This window comes from Eurytemora carolleeae, unplaced genomic scaffold (assembly GCF_000591075.1).
Source record: "Eurytemora carolleeae unplaced genomic scaffold, Eaff_2.0 scaffold1765, whole genome shotgun sequence".
NCBI lineage: Eukaryota > Metazoa > Arthropoda > Copepoda > Calanoida > Temoridae > Eurytemora > Eurytemora carolleeae.
In genome coordinates this window covers 1-22,912 of record NW_019397650.1, presented here as the reverse complement: position 1 = coordinate 22,912, position 22,912 = coordinate 1, and the positions used below count along the sequence as shown (strand labels likewise).

Below are 22,912 nucleotides of genomic sequence, written 5' to 3'. Positions count from 1 at the left end.
CTAGAGAAGAATCCAACTAGAGAAGAATCCGCCAAAGGAATTGAGTCTTTGCCACAAACTAATTTTCTAATTCCTTAAACTTTGCAACCAAATGCAGTAGACCTAAAGATATTTCAAAATATGAATTCTGTTGTATAAAATAAACATCAAAATTTATAACAATCTAGGTTGCAAAGTGCAGGCTTAATAATATCTTCATTTTTTAAGATCTATTTGATCCTACAGGTTTCAGCCCTAAATTATACTATTCTAATCTTCTTGTGGAGCAATAGCATTACCTAGCTAAACCTTGACATATTATTTTTGATTCGGGAGCATGGACTGCATGGTGTGCGGTGGTGGCACCAGAATCAGAATGGGCTGATACATTTTTCTTTTTATACCCAATTGTTGAATTAAAAAATGATACAGTCTTATTCTAAATAACCCGGAATAATATAATTAAAGCTCTCTTTGACCTTAGAAGAAGCTTGTGGCATTCATTACAGGTTGCATAGTCCTTCTTTTTTTAAAAATACGGTCTGCCATTTTTTTGCCATTGATAATACCCTGAGATATTAATTTTTTTTTATTTCCAGTTTTTAAATAAAACCATGAAAATATCTCATTCTGATTCAAATCTTTCATATCTCCGCTATTTTAAAATGTGTCTATAGTTTCATAAAACACTTAATTTACTCCATGCGAAACCCTGTGATTTTGTTCCTGTTTAATTTTGCGTTGTATCCAAAGAGTATAGAATATATATTAGAGGGGAATTTACAAGAAAAAAGTGTAAAACGGCCATTTTGTTTTACTGTTTCTATACTGCAGGTGTACTTCACATATTTATGCTATATAACCTTTTGGGCCCTGGAATATCATTTTATAGAAAATCTAAAATCAATGTTAAAAGAAAACCAAATTATGAAATAGGCTGGTTTCATAATTGACCAATGATCATTTCACATAGACTCTATGCCTTTCACTTTACAAACGATGATTTCCGTTATAACTCTAAATCAAATGATGTTTTTAATTCACCTAATTCATTATAAAGTTTATTTAACAGCTTTAAAAAATTCTAAATTGAAATGGATAGTCTAGGGAAAATACTGTATTAATGTACTCTACTGCATATAATTTGTAAACATTTACATGATTTGTACACTTTGAACTCCCTTTTAGGCTGAAAGGGACTGAAAAAATTCATACCGAGAGTTTCTGTAAATTCCCCTCTAATATATATTCTATCTCTATGGTTGTATCGCTTAGATCAATAAAGATTTATTTAATAATAATATCTACGGTAGTTAGAAAGCATAAAAATGTGTAATGCAGTAAACTATTTCTGAGGTCAAGACTACTTTAAAGTCATCAATCAATTTATATTATTCCGGAGGCAGAAATTAAAGAATTTGAGACGTGCCTTAAACATGGTTGGCTCCACTTGAAATTGTATTCAGTGTTTCGAGATTTGAGCCGGCGCTCAATTGGAACCTTTGTTTGGCGGTTCAGCGACGCGGTTTAAATTCGGCCTCGGGTTATTCAAAATAGGAATGTAAAAAATATGAAAGTAAGAAAGACTGATTTTCAGATGAAGAATGAAGGGGCTGTACCGATGCAAAAGATACTTCTATTTACTTCCATTCCTCTTTATTTCAACTTTAACATTGATGGTAAAATATTTTCAGTGTTTGTATCAGAAAACATATATAGATACAACATATGTACATACCAAGAAATATATATTTGTTGGTACATACAATGTGCAAGTACGTACAACGTATGTACAACAAATAACCCCAAAAAAGATGGACTACATCTCGACGGTCGTAAAGACTTTGTATAGTCCACGGAATTTAATAACATGACAAGAGTAAATCATGTTATAACATTTTATTTAAATTAGACATTTATCTAGGTGTAATTCTAGGTAACCGCCAACAGTTTCCGGAAAAAAATACTAAAATTTCACAATAAAAAAGTCCCGTGTAAAAAAGTTCCAGGAATCCAAAACACAGGACTTTATTTCCAGTGACATTTTTTCCAAGGACTTGAGAAAATTTGGACTTTTTTCCAAAGTTTTTATTTCCAGGTTTTTTTCCAGAAACTTTTTTTCCGGGGACTTTCTTATATAGATTCGTAATTCTATAGTTTGTCCGAAAATATATATATATATATATTATATTTAAATATATTTTAAAGTTCTGATTTTAGAAAAACTATTGAACATGATATACAGACCCAAAAAGTTGATTTTTAAGTTATTAGTAAAACTTTTTGCTCTATAACAATCAAATACATATTAACTGTCGTCTTTTTATTCCAAAGTTTTATGAGTCTCACTGAAGTATAATACTGATCCTCTTTATATCTTGTGTACTATGTAGTTTTTATATATTTAAAACTCTGTTTAAATTAGCTTTTTGTTTAATGTTATGCCGATGCAACTTATACATGAAACATTACAATATAATTTTAGAAATGTTTGCAATTAACAGTTAACACGCAATTTTGACAATTTTATTTTAAATTTCTTTGCACGTCTAATAAAGCTATAGCTTCGCTCTAATGTGTATATTTTTTAAATATATTCGCTATAGTTTGCCAAACGGCTAGACCAAATTGGTAAAATCGAGGTTGACATAGGCAAATTTTTGGATATTTTTGTGAAATGCTACGGGCAACGCCAGGCACGTCAGCTTAAATCATGTTTTAATACCAAGTGCGGGTAAACGGTGGGAATAACTCTGAGTAATAATATTAACCTGGGCAACGTTGGGCAATCCTTAAAGTTAAAAAATTAGATATTGTTGTATTATCGAAACAAAAAATCTGGATAGAATTGAGGAGCGTTCTAGCACATCAGTGGATATCTTTTTCAAACAAATTTTTTTTTTCGGGAAATTTAGCATTTTTTGTTTTAAAGGAAAATGTTTAGATATTTAGTTTGTTTTTCACGAAATTTTCGCGCAAGATTGCGAAAGTTTTCGTTCGCTAGAAACTCTAGTTTTGCTCTTGATTATGTTTTTTTCTACTATCGCCTCTAAAAAGATGGGTACTGGACCTGGTTGCTTTGAGACAAGTTTAATGGTTCGGAGAATGCTCTTAGACCAAAACCTTAACAATACATGCAAGGTGAGATAAATTATATTTTACATGAAATTACGGAAATTATGAAAATAAAATGAAATTTTTTCTCGTAATTTACCACCAAATTTTCTCATCACCATGTCTTAAAGGGAGTGTTCGCGAAAAATGAAAGGGGATATAGGCTTAATGCGATAAAAAAGCGCTTTTGATCGCTACTAATCTTACTTCTATCTGTTGCGTCTATAAGGAGAAAATTGATAAAGACGTCACATACCGAAGAGCGTAGCGCCCATACAAATTGAGGAAGTTGGAACATACGACTTGGATCGTAAAAAATCAAATTAATATCAAACAAATCATTCAGATATTACAACCTATGGTCATCGATTATCTTTCGCCACATTTGTATATATTTAATATTTCATACTAGTTTTGATTTTGTTTTTTTAAATAATATTTAGCTTACAACTTGTTTTCAAACATTCCTGGAAAATATGAAAATGTCGTCTTCATTACCAAAAATTCTCGAAACAGGAATAAATGTTTTATAAGTAACTCTCAGATCATAACAATTAAAACATATTATGAAAAATCAACTGTATATAAATGTGGCGAAAGATAATCGATGACTATAGGTTGTAATATCTGAATGATTTGTTTAAAATTAAATTGATTTTTTACGGTCTAAGTCGTATGTTGCAATTTTCTCAATTTGTATGGCCGCTAAGTTATTCGGTATGAGACGGCTTTAACAATTTTCTCCTTATATACGCAACAGATAGAAGTAAGATCAGTAGCGATCAAAAGCGCTTTTTTATCGCATTAAGCCTATACCCCCTTTCATTTTTCGCGAACACTCCCTTTAAACTTTGTGTAAACTTTGAATTTTAGGTTTTTAAATTTCATCCGAAAAATACTCGAGTCTTAGCTATAAACTAATCCCTATTTCCGTACAGTGCAATATGATGGTGTGAACTTTTAAACTAACAGAATTCATAGTTCCAAGTATCATTTGGTTGCAAAGATATAGGGTTTAGAAAATCAGAGTTTGTAACAATGACTCAATTCTTTTCTTTTCTTGTTCTAATATGTGAAGAAAAAATTCTCGCCAACAATTGAAACGAAAAATTAAAGAAAACAGTTTTAGCGAAAAGTAGAAATGTCTAACTGTAAATTCTTTCATAGTTAGTATCAATTTGATTTATACGTGCATTATTAATAGATTGTCAACTTTCTACTTTTAATCTTTTATACTTACAGATGGGGTGCGGTCCATTTAATTGTGAAATTGAATGACGACATTAAGTGCATTTGATGTTGTTACATAGTTTAATTTGAAAATAAATAAAGAATCTGATTCAGGTTTTAATATACAGATAATTATCACGAAACCGGTCTAGTAGCAATGTTAAATCAATAATTCTATTTATATTTTTTATTAATATACCAGGCTTTTAAAGCCTTTGTTCCAGCACTAGTTTTTAAGACGCCATTTTTTATCGCCTTATGAAATTGACAAAAATTTTCGAGGATTTTAATTTTGTTAATAAAATGTTGACATTTTTTTTCCTTTCAAAAAATTGTTAAACTCTGGTTGGAGCCTTAAGGCACAATCTAAATTAGGAAATTAAAAATCGCGTTTTTGGATAGCTGCCAGAAAACGATAAACATCGATTATATTCTACAAAAAATTGCTTATCTGGCAGAATAAGTTAGATGTCTGCAAAATCGGATGACTGCCGAAGAAGAGAAGAAGAAGAAGAAGAAGAATTAAATCGTTTTTTGTTGAATATAACCGATTTTATGTCGCTTATTTGGCAGCCAGCAGTTATTAAATAAAAGCATTTTTTTTATTTCCTGATTTAGAGTGCAAGGTTCTGCAACTGTTCTACGTTTATCATATGTATATTTAAACAATCAGAAATAATTCTTTTTTTAGTTGTTAAAGTGCAGATCAGAGGAGGACTGTAAAAATATCAAAGAAGAAAATCAACTAAGATTTCAAAAATTACAGTCAGACATATTAAGTAACAGGTGAAATATACATTGCTATGAATAAATGATTAGTTTTGTATTAAAATTACAGTGGTCGGCGACTATATCAATACAATGAAGACGACTATTTATTAATGCTTTAATCCCTAACAAGCATTTTTCAAATTACAAGTTTGAAAGTAAACAAAAGGAAGGTCTTAATTGATAATTTCTTTTTGTTTCCATGTCTGTGTAAGTAGAAACTAACATTGAAATAGAAATTTGTATTTATTGTATTGATATATACGATTGTAAATGTTGTTTCTTTAAAGGTTTGTGTTGAGTGCCTTTTCATTTAGACTTTGTGTTCCTTTTTATTTTTGCATTCCTACAACCTAGAGTGGTTATCATAGGGTGGAGAGAAGTCAGCAGAATAAAGAAAATTAATTTTGATTAGATGTTACAGTATATTATCCCGAGTAAAACATGGAACACCAGAGGAGCTTGAGGTTCCATTATCCTTCAGTATTCTAGCTCATAGGTAAATATATATTCCATTATCCTTCAGTATTCTAGCTCATAGGTAAATATATGTTCCATTATCCTTCAGTATTCTAGCTCATAGGTAAATATATGTTCAATTATCCTTCAGTATTCTAGCTCATAGGTAAATATGTGTTCCATTATCCTTTAGTATTCTTGCTCATAGGTAAATATATATTCCATTATCCTTCAGTATTCTTGCTCATAGGTAAATATAATAGGTAACAAATTTAAACTACATCATTCATATATGTATTTATATCTTTTTGTGTGAATAAATCTTTATAATAATAATATAATATGTTTCATTATCTTCCAGTATTCTAGCTCATAGGTAAATATATGTTACATTATCCTTCCGTCAACACGGAATAGGATTAAACTTCCCAAATACAAATTGTAGTTTGTAAATGTATTTACAGATTAACTCCGTCTTATTTAAAAGTTTTCATCTCTGTTCTTAATAAAATTTTGTATATTTAATTTTTTAGAGATTTTCAACAATTATTCAACCTATTGGAGGCGGTCTACCGGCCTCATAACCTTTATTGCATTCAGGTAATTGTCGTCGGATTGAATTCTTAACTTCAAACATTTTTCAATAAATGATCTTCAATCGATATTACAATGAAAACAAAAAAAGGACCATTGAAAATGGATAAAGTTGTTTTAACGTTTTAATTTTACATTGGACTTTTGGCGGTTATTGCTGATATTTGCTAAAAAAATATTTTTCCCCCTGGGGTTAAAAATTGCGTTATAATTTGTTATTATGATATCAAATAGATTGTCAACCTATTTTATGATATTAATAGTTATTAAAAGTTTTATAATTTAGTTAGACAGCAAATCGGATGCTGCTTTTGTGAAACAAGGTAAATAATTAAAAAATCCTTTTTTAAAAAGTTTTTAATAAAATTATCTTTTTTTCAGTTTCTTTGCTTGTACAATGTCTCTCAGAAGTGCACAACAATATCTTTATTTCTAAAAAGTAAGTAAAGCGAAAAATGAAAAAGCGGAAAAAATTGGCAAATCTTTTCGAATAGATATATTTACGTAAAGAACTGATTACAAACTCTACCTTGGAAATATCTTTGTAACCCGGAGTAAAATATTTGGAAAATATTTGAAATAAAATGCCTACAAATTACAAAATAAGGTTGCAAAAATATAGGAATCAGAAAATTAGAATTTGTGGCGAGAAATTAGTTCCTTGGCCGGGGTTAATTTTATTGGCTTCATTTCGTTATTGATATATTTTCAAATATGCTTAGGGCTCAATTCTAAAGTTATAGCCTAGTTACAAATTCCCAAATACAATTTTAAAATAAGCAAAACATGGATATCTCATCAATTCTTTCAAGGGTACTGTTGTGAGTGTAACATGCCACTTTATTAATGAAGGACACTAAATTTTCGCAAACACTCCCTTTAACATGAATTTTATATTTAGATCTATATCTTTAATTTGGCAAACACTCCCTTTAACATGAATTTTATATTTAGATCTATATCTTTAATTTGGCAACATTCTTCTCTGCTTGAAGGAGATCTCTTGGCTTTACAACAACTGTTAGGCAAATGATATTACTGACCAAAAATAGAAAAAAGAAAAAATGAGATTTTCAAGATAAAATTTTAACCTTTTAAAGTTTTTAAAGATTTGGTATCTAGCAGATTTTTAGTTACATAAATATAAATAATATAAATGAATATTAGTTTAAGACAGAAGATGTAAAATGTAAAATGTAAAATATAAAATTTAAAATGTAAAAGTAAACCAAAAAAGTTCAAACTTATTCTAGAATGATTTTTAGCCAAATTAAGGATAGAAAATATAAATATCTTTTTCTGGACCTTGAGCAAAACTTGTCTAAATATTTCCTAAATACTTTTGTTTTCCTTCCTTTTCGTTTTTTTCATGCATACATTTTATCAATTGATTTGATATAAATTTGTTTGAACAATATTATTAATTTTTTAGAGTTTCCTCACAACTGGCAATATTATGTAAGTAAAATTGTGTTATGGTATTTATCATATTTTTTATTATCGTTAATATTTGTTATGAAATATTCTGAGTATTTCAGATTAATATTCTGAATATTTCAGGTTAATATTCTGAATATTTCAGGTTAATATTCTAAATATTTCAGATTAATATTCTGAATATTTTAGATTAATATTCTGAATATTTCAAGTTAATATTCTGAATATTTTAGGTCAATATTCTGAATATTTCAGGTTAATATTCTCAATATTTCAGGTTAATATTCTCAATATTTCAGGTTAATATTGTGGGTAGTGAGTTTGTTCTAATATCAAACTCTGAGTTAGTCAGGTAATTGCTTAGTCTTGAATTATTTAACGCCCAGAACTTATTTATTCACCCAAAATAAAAATAAAAAAACAACTACTTTCTGATTTTATTATTTGTTAAAATTAAGTAGAATTTAAAAAAATCATGATAACTCTCGCCACGTGGTTTTTTGCTCAAATGAAAAAATTCTGTTGTACTCAAGGTTATAATGCAAGGAAAGTTAATTGCAGTTGCGTATACTCTGCGTAAATATTGAAACCAGTTCTCTCTGGGCGGTGTTTATAAACAAGCATAGATGTCTCAGTGTTCCTTTATTACGCGAGGAGGATAGAAGCATTTAATTCTGAAAATTTTGACCAGAATATTTCATTGATTTTTTTGTGAAAGATGAATCCCATGTCAGGCTGTGATATCAGTCTTGTGTTTTCTTTACAGTCCAGAGACAGTACACTGCAGTACTAAAAATGCGTACACCTCTGAAATAACTGTTCAGCTCAGATGAAAACGTAAATGAGTTGGGTCTGATAATAAGGAAAATTGTTCGAGTTTTTCTAAGAACTGACAATGCTTTCTATTGGGTTCACAAATAGGTTGTCTTGAAACATAATTAATCGTTTTTATAGATTATGTATACTAAATAATATATACTGTATTGTATTCCATGGAATTACAACACAGTACATTCAATGACTATTAAAAAAAGGATGGAAAAGTATGAAAACAGGACAGACAATAATTATAAAAAATAAGGATGAAATAACATGAAAAAAGATAATTTAATTAAAACAGTAGTTTTAGGTTCATAAAAGAAAACTCTTTCTAAGCTTGGAATGACTCGCCAAAAAATACTGAATGTTTTGTTTATTTTTGAAATCGAAGATCCGCCCATTCTTGTATTTTTGCAATGTTTTTTTTTTGCTCTCAGACATGGGTAAATTTCTAGATTTTTTGTTTTCACAACACCGAATTTCTATTGAGTTTACAATCCCCTTTTATATTAAGTTTGTATTTGCAACACAGCACAGCACAGTCAATAATTATGAAAAAGAATAATTACAAATAATAATTCGAATAATATTTTTTTTCTTTTTGTTCCTTTGTACTGTAATGTTGTTTTTTAGAAAGTTGAAAACTGTGAGAAATAATATCGGTTTTGTGGATATACAGTTTCCTCATTCGCAGGTAACCCTCCCCCTCCCCCCCCCCCTTACTAGGATATACAGTTTCCTCGTTCGCAGGTAACCCTCCCCCCCCCCCCTACTAGGGCTGGGCAAACTTCTGTTAACGGAACGGAGGTTTTCAAAAATGAACGAAAGAGTCTGTTAATGAACAAAACTTATTTTGCACTTAAAGTGACTGTGAGCATAATTTCAAATAACCTTCTATTTGTCGAGGGGCATCTTCGTTTCACAACAATACCCTTTCACTGTAAACTCCGGTTCATTTCAAGTGCTGGGCCGACTTTTAAGCAGCTAGAACAAGCTGTACAGTACAAAAACAGACCATATAAGGCAAACCGGGACGGTAAGTCAAATGAATGATTCCCTACAAGTGAAATTTATATGCTTTAAACTTTTGACTTGCGAATTTCTATTGCAGTAACACGTTTATGAATTACCATAATTAAACACTTGAAAACGACAATGTCTTCTACATTATTGATAAGATAAAGGTTTCAAGAATACCATTGTGAATCGGGCATTGACTGGGTCACTTAAAATCACACTTACTGTCCCTTTAAAGGTAGTAATTTTTGCGTTCATCCATTCAACAAATATTTTTCTAAATTTAAAAAAAAATTATACAAAAAACTTTTTTTCTGCTTACTTCTAATTTTGTTTACACATTTATATTTTTTTATTTAGGTTCAAGATAGATGGAAATATTCTTATGAATTAACCAAGGTAAACATTTAATCAAATTAATTTTATACAATTACACCAAATGGTTTTATATCTTTTTTATGTATGTTTGGTTGTCTGACTGTCTGTTTGTATCCAATAAACGTCAAAACAACTGAAACGATTGGGCCCAAATTTTGTGCGGGACCTCACATGACACCAGGGAAGGGTAATGGATGCTCAAAATTACAATAATTTGTGTACAGAAGTATTTGATTTTTAAAAATTTTAGGATGCGCGAATTTTAAATCGCGAACTTTTTATGTTATTTTTTCTTATTGTACAAAGAGAAGATCCTCACAGATAGAACCACAATTAAAATTTTAAATAATGAAAAGCCTAGTATTCATTTATATATTCAAATAAATTTAATTGCAAACTCAAGCTGCACTACAGGGTGTCCAGTGGTCCCGCAGAACATTTCGTGGAATACCCAGTAGTGTAGGATTTAAAGAATAAGTAATAATTTGCGTGGAATACCCAGTAGTGTAGGATTTAAAGAATAAGTAATAATTTGCGTGGGATACCCAGTAGTGTAGGATTTAAAGAATAAGTAATAATTTCCTTGGGATACCCAGTAGTGTAGGATTTAAAGAATAAGTAATAATTTGCGTAGGATCCCCAGTAGTGTAGGATTTAAAGAATAAGTAATATTTTGCGTAGGATCCCCAGAAGAGGATTTAAAGAATAAGTTATAATTTGCGTGGGATACCGAGTAGTGTAGGATTTAAAGAATAAGTAATAATTTGCGTGGGATACCCAGTAGTGTAGGATTTAAAGAATAAGTAATAATTTGCGTGGGATACCCAGTAGTGTAGGATTTAAAGAATAAGTAATAATTTGCGTGGGATACCCAGTAGTCTAGGATTTAAAGAATAAGTAATAATTTGCGTAGGATCCCCAGTAGTGTAGGATTTAAAGAATAAGTAATATTTTGCGTAGGCTCCCCAGTAGAGGATTTAAAGCATAAGTTATAATTTGCGTGGGATACCCAGTAGTGTAGGATTTAAAGAATAAGTAATAATTTGCGTGGGATACCCAGTAGTGTAGGATTTAAAGAATAAGTAATAATTTGCGTAGGATCCCCAGTAGTGTAGGATTTAAAGAATAAGTTATAATTTCCCATGCTTGATATGTTTATATAGGGTGGATCCGTATGAGGTTTATTGAGAACAAATATTAATATTGGAATAACCAATTTGTATTGATTAGTCTTTCATGGAAACACATCAATACCTTTAGTCTAAAAACGTAAAATAATTCCATCAGTCGTCGGCGATTATAATAAGACAATGAAGACGACTTTCTATTTCAATTTTGATTTTTACTAATCGATTTCAGTCATCTACATGGTTCACTACAGTTTCAGTAGAAGTAAATATTTCCATTTACTGATAGTGCCGATTGAGGGATTCATAACTCTGATTTGATAATGAGATAGATAGAAAGATAGATGATAGCGCCATAATATTTCCATTAGTTCAGAATAGACAACAAACACATGACTGAACCCTGTTGGATCAGGCGCTAATAGACTCGGCATACAAGAGTGGGTTTTAGCCTTTTAATGGCTTAATAGATGATTTGGCAAGGAAAGAAATAAGTTTACAACTGCAGGAAACGAGACAGTATAAATTACATACAATCCTCTCTGAAGTCTCATTTTACGTGGTTAATACTGTGTTAGATAGAGTAGAGACAGATGTTATCAAAGCTAGATAACTAGGTTGTCAGTTAACAGTTTCTCATTTTACGTGGTTAACACTGTGTCAGATAGAGTGGAGACAGATGTTATCAAAGCTAGATAACTAGGTTGTCAGTTAACAGTTTCTCTTTGTTTAATCGTAAACTTGTAATTTAAAAAAATGCTTGTTTATATGGGTCAAAGCATTATTAATAAAAAGTCATCCTCATTGTATTGACATAATTACCGAACACTGTGTCTTACAACAAAGCCCAAATATCAAGACAAAAAACGTGAAGTCTAAAACGCCAAACCTAGAATCACAAAGCAAAAAAAACCTCTTACCTGAAAACGTCAAACTTCAAACAAAAAATCACATGGCAAGTTGTATATCACAAAACAACTTGCAAACTAGAATTTCGAGCTAAGCTTCGCTTAAAACAATAATCATTCATAGTTAAAAATAAGTTAAAAAATAATTTTCTCTACCAGGGAGCTGAAAGTGGAAAAGCCGATACCACACTATTCGGAAGTTATTACAAGGTGATGTTTACAAAATCATGAAATAGTATTTAATGTGACGCCATTGCAAGTGTCCTATCATATATCCTATCCACAGCGGTACCCTGTAAACCTTTCTGAAAATTCAAAAGAAAACATATTTCTTCTGTGACTATAAGAAAGTAAGAATAATATAGCTGCAAGAAGAAGCGTTTTTGCGGATAAAAAAAGGAAAACTCGTACTTTTTAAAATCAAATTTGCAAATCCGAAACTACAGGGTTCTTTGAAGTTATATCCCTTTGATTGTATGAAATTTATAAAATGTTTATACAGGGTGTGACCCCCAAAAAAACAGGGATATACAATTTTAAAATAATTACAAATTTTAGAATGTGCCAAGAGTGACAAGTTCTCTGAAAAGTCTTCCTCCTAAGGTTTCGAATTTTTTTTTATCATTTTCATTTGCAGAAACTTATTGTTCTTTCTTCCCTTCTTTCTTTTCTTTCTTTCTTTCTTTCTTTCTTTCTTTCTTTCTTTTTTTCTTTCTTTCTTTCTTTCTTTCTTTCTTTCTTTCTTTCTTTCTTTCTTTCTTTATTTCTTTCTTTCTTTCTTTCTTTATTTCTTTCTTTCTTTCTTTCTTTCTTTCTATCTTTTTTCTCTTTCTTTCTTTCTTTCTTTCTTTCTTTCTATCTTTTTTGTCTTTCTTTCTTTCTTTCTTTTTTTTCTTTCTGTCTATTTTTTCCCTTTCTTTCTTTTTCTTTCTTTCTTTCCTAATTTCTTTCTCTTTCTTTCTTTCTCTGACTTTTGTTATAGTCATACAGTGATAACCAAAAACTGTGGAATAAAGTTATTGCTTCAAGTAGTCCGAGCAATGAACATTAATCACAGCAATTGTACACACCCATTTCACTTAATAAGTAATTTAATATGTAAGAGATAAAACTATTTGAAGTCACAACATCAAATGCACCTAATTATAGCTTTAATGTTTGCTTCATTTTCCAAAGTTTTCTGGTTCTCACTGTAGGTTTCCATTCCAATATCAGGTTTCAAAATTATAAGAAAAGAGGATACTTTATGGGTTTACAACTCACGCACCCCTGATCATTTAGTAAAAGTAAATTCAACCAGTCCTATTGAGTGTCTGCTATATTTACCCAATGTCCGGGCGATACAGTACAAACTGGGACCGGAAAGGTTGACCCGGCTAAGAAATTCAAATGTACTACGGCTGCCCGTGAACTAATTACTGGGTTCATATTGATAACTTGGTATAGGTGCCGCAAAGTGGGGTAAAAACATTATTAACAACATTTCTATAAATAAATAATTTATTATTGTTTCAAGAATCTGACGATTATGTATGGAATTAAGAATGTAGCAATTTCCAGGTAAACTAACTAAAGAAAAACAGGTTTAAAGGGACTGTTTGTGTAATTTCAAGTGATCTTCCATGTAAAGAAGGGATTACAGTACCCTTTAAACCTTTGGCTGATCATCGATCGAAATGTGTTAATCTCATAAAGTAGAGATTCAGTGCACTGAGTACAGCAGGCAAGCTGGGCAAAACAGTATAATTTTAGAAAAATTGGGGTTGTTTGTGTACTATTCTTAAAAACAAGTAATTTTTCCAGTGCTTCATTTGTTTACTTTCTTATTTTTTGTTTACATTATAGGAGGAAAATATCTATCTTTCTCTCAGATTATTTAGTATTGATGGGTACGCCGGCAAAATGTCTACTAAACATATGATCTAAATATATGCAAAAATCGAAGTTTAAAACAAAACCGGCAGACCCTGCAGTATATGTACTGTATGAACCCCACTTCCTCTTGGAATCGAGGTTTCGTGAGATGAGTTGGCTGAGTGTCTATCTTTGTGTATGGTTAATCTGTAAAATGGTGTTCAAGAACCGGTAAACATGGCAGGATATGCTAGTTTACAGTGTCAATTCAATGAATGTGACATAACATATATTTCTCGTAAATTACGAATACTTAATATCCAACGTGGTTTATCTAAAGATCTGAGACTTCCGGAAAGTATCTATTAATATTTCTTAAATTTTATATAATCTTATTATAGGCTCCTGCTGATTTTCTCCTCCCAAGTATATATTATTGAAAAACAGATTGTAAACAAGGTTTTCAACAATTACAAGCATTTTCGTAGAAAAAATACGGATAAGTCCGTCATCCTTGATCAGTCAAAGGTTTAAAGGGTTCCGTTGTGAATGGAGAGTGACTTTAAATTACATGTATAAGTCCCTTTAAGGGGAAAAGAAGGACGACTATCAATATTCACTTTAAATCCTGCTTAACAGTCATTTTCAAACTATTCAAACGCACACTTAAGAATGTTTAAATGTCGTCTTCATATTCCACCCGGTTACAAATCTCATTGTAAACCACATAAAAAGATATTTTTAGTTCAATTATTGTTTACTTTAGTGATTTTTTTTATTTACTTTTTTTTATTGAAGAATCATAAGATTAAACAAAAAAATATTGTTCGAGTGAAATATAAGATCATGCTTACACAATATACATCAAAATATATTAACACTCCCTTTAATCCTCTAATCTTTTTTCCTGAATAAGTGATAACAGTAATTGGAAATCTTTTCTTCAATGCTGTAAACAGGTCAAATATTGACACAACTTCACAAAACTAACACAAGCAAATTTGTTTAACTTTGACGGGTAGGGGGGGGGGCATGTACTTGTTCACTTGTTAATAAAAGAGCATTTGGAGGGTGGGGTGGGGGGCACATATATCCCAGACTGCTATTAAAAATGCATCCATTTTTAAATATAGGATCACCTTAGAATTGTCACAACGTCTTGATCTCCCTAACTCCCTTATATTTTGTGTAGCCCTATACATGCACATGTTAGAAAAATATATATTTTGTTAGAAAAATTGCATAAATTTTCAACGCCTTGGCTTTTGTTTCTATTTCCCTAACTCACCTTTTTATCACCCTTGACGCATACATTTTAGAACTTGTTGTTGGTTTTAGTTTCTAAGAAGTAATTGGCAAAATTCTCATCAATTTTTTCTGGAAAAGTTTGCAATCATTGAGTTTAATGCAGGGGGGGGGACGTCATCCCTGTGGGCTAACCAACCCCACTACCTGGATATACGCCCCTGCATTTTTTTTACCTTTTTAATTAACGCCGTGTTTACATCACTGTGCTTTTATTTTTGCTCCTAATACGCGAACTAAATCTGAGAGATAATTTTCCATCTTTGACTGATCAACTGTTTTGTAGGAAGTTTGCAGATTATGTGATAAATGACGAACTATCCAAGGTAAATAAAAATAATAATGACAACTTTTATTTGTCATTTTCTTTTTACCTCTGCTTAATTGTTTTGTCAAAGAAATTGAGTCTTTCCCACAAAATCAAATTTTCTAATCAACATTTCAAACTTTTATCTAACAGAAGTCATATATGCTTAAAATATCTAATGTCTGCAACATCGGGTTGCAAAGATATAGATTTTAGAAATTCAGAGTCGGTGGCAAAGTTGACTCAATTCCTTTGATTGCATGTTTTTTTCTTCTAAAATTGCCTGATTTCTAAGGTTCTGGTTAAAAAAAGAAAATAATTATGGGAATGAATAAAGTTAATTATTGGCATTAATAAAATTAACTATGGGAATTAATAAAATTAATTATGGGAATTAACTATTGGATCCAAATATTATTTCTAAGATTCCAAAAATTGCATCGGATTTTCCAAATGGATTTGAAAAAGGACTCTGCACTAAAATACAGTTGTGAGGTCTTGGTGGACAGGTCTTTGAATTAAAGGCAGTCATCTTTCAAAAGCAGTCTCTGATTGTGCATCGATGATGATAATTTTCACCCATTAAAAACTAAAAAAAAATTTTAATTGATATTTAGGAATTACGAGTTTGGTTAAAGGATGTTTTGGTGGCAGTTGAACATTTCTACCCAACCCTGGCAACAGTTTTTATAAAGAACATCAACTACAACAGTAACATCAACAACAACAACAGCACTGAAAACCTCAAACAAATTCCTTTTCAGGATTTCTCTTTTAACAAGGAAAATCCAAAAAAATCCAATATGCTAAAGTCTAACTCTTTAAACGTTTGTCTTGTTTGTTGCTTTGCTTTATCTGTTTATATCCGATATTACCTGTACAGCTGAACCGAATGGGTCCAAACTTGTATGGCTAGGGATGGGAATAGTTTTACTTAACGAACAAAACATTTCTAAAAAACCAAATTTTTCGTGATCGATGGCAACGTTAAGAAAAATTAACGAACAATGAAGAAACCACTGTGATTTAAAGGTAGCAAGATTTTAAGCAAAAAATCTATGAGAATTTTAAGCCGATTGCTTCTTTAAAACCAAAGCTAAAAAACAGGTGCTTTATTGTTCTAAAGGGTTACAGAAAAATATAAGTGACTTATAGAGCGGTAATTTAAAGAGCGGTAATATATAGAGCGGTAAAATCAAAACTACGGTTTCCCACGGGCCACGAAACAGTATTTTCTCTTGCGCAACAGTTTCGTGTTTTTTGCACGAATTTCACATCAATTACGTATCAATACGAAACTAGGGTTGCACGAAATTGCGAGCCTTCTATACTTTTTTTTATGATCAAAAATAGATTTGGCTAGATTTTAAGTTATGGCTTTATAATATATTAGGGATCTCAGATCCAAAATATTAGGTCAATATCTTTACTATTTATGACTTAGAAATGTGTCTTAGAAGCCCATATCTCTGAAAGTAGTAGATATCAAAGAAATAATTTAGGACAATATTTCTATAATAATTCAAAAAAAATCATTGTATTTGCACAAAATTACGCATGAATATAGAATTTAAGTAACAAATTTTGCATAATTTTGCGGATAAATACAAGATCATAGTTTGGTACGAAATTGGGCAATGCTTATGATAATGAAAACTTGGATTTTTTGTACAATGTGGTGTATGAATACGAGAAAAGGAAAGATGTGAATTAGTTATACATTTCTCCTGTTTGGAAATTGGCTGAAATAGCGAAATAGCTGGAAACAACGAAATACGCAAAAACCAAGATTTTCTTCAGAATTTGCACGAAATAGCTGATGCGAAATAATATCGAAATTTCGTGCAATTTTTACTTGGAACGTACGAAATATCTTTGCGCATTTTCTACACTATTTTCGTGCAAAAACTTTTCATTGGAAACCCTAATCAAAACCCAAAGCGTTTCGACACTTCAAAGTCGATCCGGTCTAAAAAATGAATGAAACTTTTTATATATGCTTAATCTATGTGAAACGAATTGGATCTTTCAGAAAAATAAAACAATAGCTTCTATAAAACGAACTGTTAATGATCGTTTCAATTTTATCGATGAATTACTAAAATTGTTTAAATTTTTTTTGGAAACCGGCTAACCCTAACCTAACCTTTAACAGAAAGAAAGATCTTGGTGCATAGACGATTTTACTGAAAGAACGATTTTACCAAGTGAACGTTCGATTTTTTTAACAAACGGTAAAAAAACCCGAACGGCTCATCTCTATTTACGGCTGCACTGATCGAAATTTACCTCCAAAAAATTACAATGTTTACTATAGAAAGCCCATATTTTATCATAAATGTTCATATTTTATCATGAATGTTCATATTTTATCATAAATGTTCATATTTACATTATTCACAGATTTTCACTTGTTATTTATGAATTATTTGGCATTTTCTGCAGGATCTAGTCGAATTTCAGATGCGAAAAACATTTTGGCTAAATAGTGATCATTACTGCTATGGCCAGGTGATGATGATTATGATAATAATAATAATAATAATAGTAATAATAATGATAATAATATATTACAGTCATAATAATAACAATAATAATAATAACAACAAAGCATCTATTTACATATATATCTAACTATCTATATATTAATCTATTTATTTTTATCTATCTATCTTTCTAGATTCGGCGTGAGATCTGTGTTTTGTCTTTACTAGATCTTCCAGCAATTCTTCAAGTAAAAATAGATTAAATATTTAATATATGTTTATATATATATACTTTGCTTGTCTGTCAAAACTGCTGAACCGATCAGGATCAATTTTTTTGTGGGACCTCACATGATCTCAAAAAAAGGTTTATGGATAGTTAGAATTAAAAAAAATTTGCCTTAAAAAATTGAAAAAAAGAGAAACAATCAATAGTTAAAATCTAAAATTGAGCGAAGCGCTCTGGAAGGCTAGTTTACTTAAAACTGCACATAAAGTAATCAAAGGGCACTCAGCTTAAGTTCAAGTAATCCTTATTTTAAAGCTTTTGTATGCCTAATTGACAACGGTTATGAGAAACAGACAAACAAACAAACAGAAATTTCTAATAAATAAGGAATTGCTTATGAAATTTAAAGATTAATAAATCCTGATAAAGTTTCAAATTAAGAATATCATTGGATTTAAAAAAAAAAACTTTCAATTACATATATCTCGAAAGTTCAGAATATTCAGAATTAACATTTACCCTTCACAAATTTCACTTCACTTTTCATTTCCAAAAATTCTTTAAAATTGTTTTATTCTTGTTTTATTTTAGGAGAAAGGATTTGTCATGAATAAATTTGATTCTGATTTAGATCCATCTGTAGTCACGTGTTTAAAGTAAGAATATATGTTTAAAGGGACTGTAAAGGAAAAATAAAAGAGGGTATAGGCTGAAACCTGAGAGTCTCAGGAGCTGATTGAGACATATTAGAGTTCTGTTTAATGTTCCTGTCTCGAGAAATTGATATAAACGGTGTCAAAATTATACCAAAACATATATATATGTAAGATGTTGTATATGATTCGTAGTATTAAACAGATCATATTCAACAAATAAGCAATCAATCTGAAATCAAGGATATCCCAGAGGAGCCTGAGAAACTTAAGTTTGCTCCTATTATTATTTGAATTTAATAATTTATCATTTTTAATAGATATAATTGATAACATTATTTATGCGTCTGAAACATGTCACCTGAACTCCAACCAGTGGCAGTGCAGTAATATTGTCACGTGTCTCTGTCTGTATCACATGACCAGTATGCTGCACTGCCATTGGAGAGAGTTCTGGTCACGTGATACGGATGTATATCTTACATATATACGTTTTGGTATAATTTTGACACAGTTTTATGTCAATTTCTTGAGACAGGAACATCAGATAGATGTCTTATAGGTATCGTCCAACTCCTGAGAATCTCAGGTTTCAGTCTTTTCCCCCTTTCATCCTTTACAGTCCATTTAAGATGACTCTCAATGTTTAATAATTTTCAAAGTTCCTCTTAACTCAAAATTTACAAAAACAAAGGATGAGATTATAAAGACGACCTAAAAATCCTTAATTTTGTCAGGCTAACTCTGAAGCTTTAGTTTGGTTTTCAAACTATAACATAAACTTTTATATGTGTATTAAATGATCTGTCAAAGGAAGTAACAAGTTTAAAACTATCGGGAACCACGAACATAGAAATTAAAGAATGAAAAAATTCCGTGCAGTCGTCTCTGAAGTCTCATCCTTTGCGGGTAACCCTGTACAAGAAAATGTCTTGTATCGTTCATTAGACAAAGGTTTACTTTTATACCAGGAATCAAATTTAATAAATGGCCAGAATTAGTTGAACTACATAGACTAAGTTGAATCACTCTCTTGTGCGCGGTTCAAGTTTACAAGACGTGGTTCCACTTAATTACGAAGTTCAACTACTTTTCGTGATTCATTAGATTTTGATCCTGATTTATCTTGTCGTAAAACTTTAACATTTATCAATTGCCTTTTATTTATAATTTTTCTTCATCTATTCGTTTCTCCCAACTGTTACTTTTGACCCTTGCTTCTATATTCCAAATTATAAATACATCATTATGATGCTACAGTTAAGTTATCAGAATGTCGTCTTCTTTCTCCTTATTTACTTTTATACAGGATTACCTAGAAAAGATGAGAATTCAGAGACGACTGTAAGGAATTTAAACAGTCAGTATTCATGATTCCCTGCCACTGTAAACTTGTTTCTTTCTTAATTAGCCAAATCATTACATATAAGCCATAAAAACAATGTTCACAGCAGAAAACTTAATTACATCTTTTAAAGTGTCATATTTTAAAAGTTACAGGTCGTCCTTACAGTCTCATCCTTTGTGGGATAACCCTGTATTTGTATTTTTATAAATAATATATTTTAATTGAAAAAGAAATTACAATCAAAACTGTTCAGCATCAAAAGAAGAAAAATAAAAGACACCACTGAAATGTTTTTAAAGTTTTTTACAGATTTTTTAGATTGAATATTTGATAACGTGTCTATTTTTAGATTGGATATTTGATAACGTTTCTATTTTTAGATTGGATATTTGATAACGTTTCTATTTTTCAGTGAGATGATCTACGGTTTGGACAAAGAAGCATAATAAAGCTGATATTAATAACTTGTAATTTCTTGACAAATCCTATGAAATAAAATCTATATGTATCATTAGCAATCGGCGCAAAAATAGCTTACTAAATACTTATAATCTGTACAAATTTTAGTTTATCTGGTTGCATTGGTAGGACAAAAAATTATTTTGCAGTGTTTCTGTTGTTATTGATATCAAAAGAATGATACTTTTTGAGCAAAGGGGTACCATCTATGTAGGACTGGGCGCGTTCCAGGTGGAACGATCGTTCTTTCCCGAGAACGAACGGAACGATCAAGAACGATCCCATCGTTCCGAAAAAAAACGAACGCTCAGAACGCGTTCTTAAAAATTTTGGAACGATTAGTAAAAGAACGGAACGGAACGGAACGGGAATTGCTTGAAAAGAACGGTTAAAATCGTTAAGGCGTTCTTATTTTCAAGAACGCGTTCTAAGTTGGGAACGCATTTTAAATCAGGAATGTGTTTCAAGTTTATATAACCCCAATAACCCCCCTTATTTACGCCACTGCAAGGATTTAATGCATTACATTCTTGAGGAATGGGAGCTGAAAGGGGAAAAAGGAGAAGGGGGGGGGGGGGAATTTAGGTTGAAAAAATTGTTTTCTATAATTTATTTCTATTTCGTTTTGATATTATTGAAATACTGATTATGAAAATTAAATATTTTTCAAAAATCTACAAATTGTACACCCCCTTTTTTAAGGTAACTCGGTTTTAGTAATCGTTCTATACTAAGAAACGTTAATTTACTAAGAACGGAACGAGAGGGATGGAACCGTTCTTTAAATAAGAACGCCGAGAATGGAACAGAACTGGAAGACCGTTCTTCTACTCAGAACGGAACGGAACAGGACGGAACGGAACTTAACAGAACAATACAACAAAAAAGGAACGAGAACGGAACGATTTATCTGAAGGCCCTCGTTCTAGAACGGAACGGAACGATTTCAAAAAAGTCGGAACGTGCCCAGCCCTACATCTATGTTTATGGTTGTCCATTTTCTCAAAAGAAATATTTTTTGACAATTTTAGCATTTAAAAAATGTCTTATTATTATCAAATGTGCAATTTTTAACAAAATTTGGTGAAACTTTCCTGAAATTAAATAAATAAGTTTGGTATGCATGGAAACCGTCATACCTTGCAGTGCAAAAATTAGAAGAGAGAGAGGGCCCGAAAAAATTACTTATCGATTAAAACTTTTGGTTTACTCTTAATAATAAAAATTTAGAAAAGCTAAAATGAATTTTGTGGAAGTAAGTGCAAACGATGTGCGATTACAAGCAAAAAATCACCTCCCAGAGAATCCTGACTTTTATCGTAAAATTGAAAAAAAATCATGCTTTGCATGGTCCGAAAATGCTAAAAATGGAAAAGTAAACATTGTCGCTCTCTAATACTGTAACAGTGTGATTTTGTTGATCTTTTACGCTCAGCGATTCAAGGGATTTTTAGATTGCTGAGATCATAGCTATCTAGGGGTATCATGCCCCCCCCCCCTTCACCTCTTGGATAGACTTTTGAATCCTAACGGATTTATTTGTGTTTATACGTGAATTCTATAAATAACCCAAGCCACGCCGATAACCCAAGCCACGCCAAATGTTCCGTTATTCCAGAGGCCCGGGCGCTGGTGGAGATGGCCGGCCAGCTCCCGGGTAGCTAGGGTTTAATCTAGGCAAGGGTGGGGTGAAACTTGGGGAAAATAAGCAGTTGAGCACCAACTCCCTGAATAGGAGGTTACCCTGGAGATCCTCCTCACTCTGGATTATTATTCATGCAATATTGATTTGTATAGTATTTTCTTATTTTTATTCGTGTTTGTATAAAAATGATAATAAATTGTAAAACCGTCTCGCTGAATATTTGAGAATATGAGTTAATGACTTGAATTTTTAGCATACATTAGATGGTGATAAAGTTGAAAAAATTGGAGGCCCAAATAACAACACTCATTTTTGATAATATTCGGCGAAATAGTTCTGTTTCATTTCGGTCCACCCTAACCGGAATGCTAGAGTACTATCGGTAAGCTTGCGCATAACGCGGCATTGAAAATAGACGCCAACTCAGCCCAAGCCACAGTTAACTGTTACTTTTACAATTGTGAATGTTTAACTAATAATTCCAAGGTAAAAAGACCTTATTTTTATTTTTTTTAATCGTTAATAAGTTTATGAGTATGGCGCAAATATTTTCATCAAGCTCTGATATTTTCGACAGACTGACAGAAGTTAAATTTGACACGAGTTAAGTTGACAATGTTAGAGACGCAGATGGACAATGTTTTTCAAGTTTAAGTTTTTCATTAGTCCCTACTTTATTATTTTTTACTAGGATGGAGAAGGACGTCCCAGGACAATCCCGAAATGGGGGAAGACCAGACTGGTTCCTCACCTGGTTATAGATAAGATAAGATAAGATAACGTTTATTGCTAAAAT

The 22,912-nt window shown here is 31.2% G+C and overlaps 1 protein-coding gene across 1 annotated transcript; it reads left to right on the top strand.

Moving 5' to 3' along the window:
• The first annotated feature begins 1,580 nt into the window (after positions 1-1,580).
• On the top strand, positions 1,581-20,530 carry LOC111715337 (beta-1,3-galactosyl-O-glycosyl-glycoprotein beta-1,6-N-acetylglucosaminyltransferase 3). Its single transcript, XM_023490657.1, has 21 exons — positions 1,581-1,658; positions 3,037-3,120; positions 5,015-5,109; positions 5,507-5,590; positions 6,084-6,150; positions 6,431-6,467; positions 6,526-6,583; positions 7,099-7,169; positions 7,577-7,602; positions 7,881-7,933; positions 9,034-9,094; positions 9,778-9,816; positions 11,990-12,040; positions 12,389-12,433; positions 13,347-13,390; positions 15,276-15,315; positions 15,914-16,078; positions 17,742-17,807; positions 17,977-18,030; positions 18,603-18,667; positions 20,425-20,530. Exons 1-21 carry the CDS (start codon positions 1,584-1,586, stop codon positions 20,456-20,458), a joined length of 1,314 nt encoding a protein of 437 aa, XP_023346425.1. The 5' UTR covers positions 1,581-1,583; the 3' UTR covers positions 20,459-20,530.
• The last annotated feature ends 2,382 nt before the right edge of the window (positions 20,531-22,912 follow it).

Coding starts and splice junctions, on each gene's coding strand:
- LOC111715337 (XM_023490657.1), top strand. CDS start 1,584: ATGAAGGGGCTGTACCGATGCAAAAGATACTTCTATTTACTTCCATTC. Junction 6,584..7,098: donor AATATCTTTATTTCTAAAAA/GTAAGTAAAGCG, acceptor TTTTATATTTAG/ATCTATATCTTTAATTTGGC. Junction 12,041..12,388: donor TATTCGGAAGTTATTACAAG/GTGATGTTTACA, acceptor TACAAATTTTAG/AATGTGCCAAGAGTGACAAG.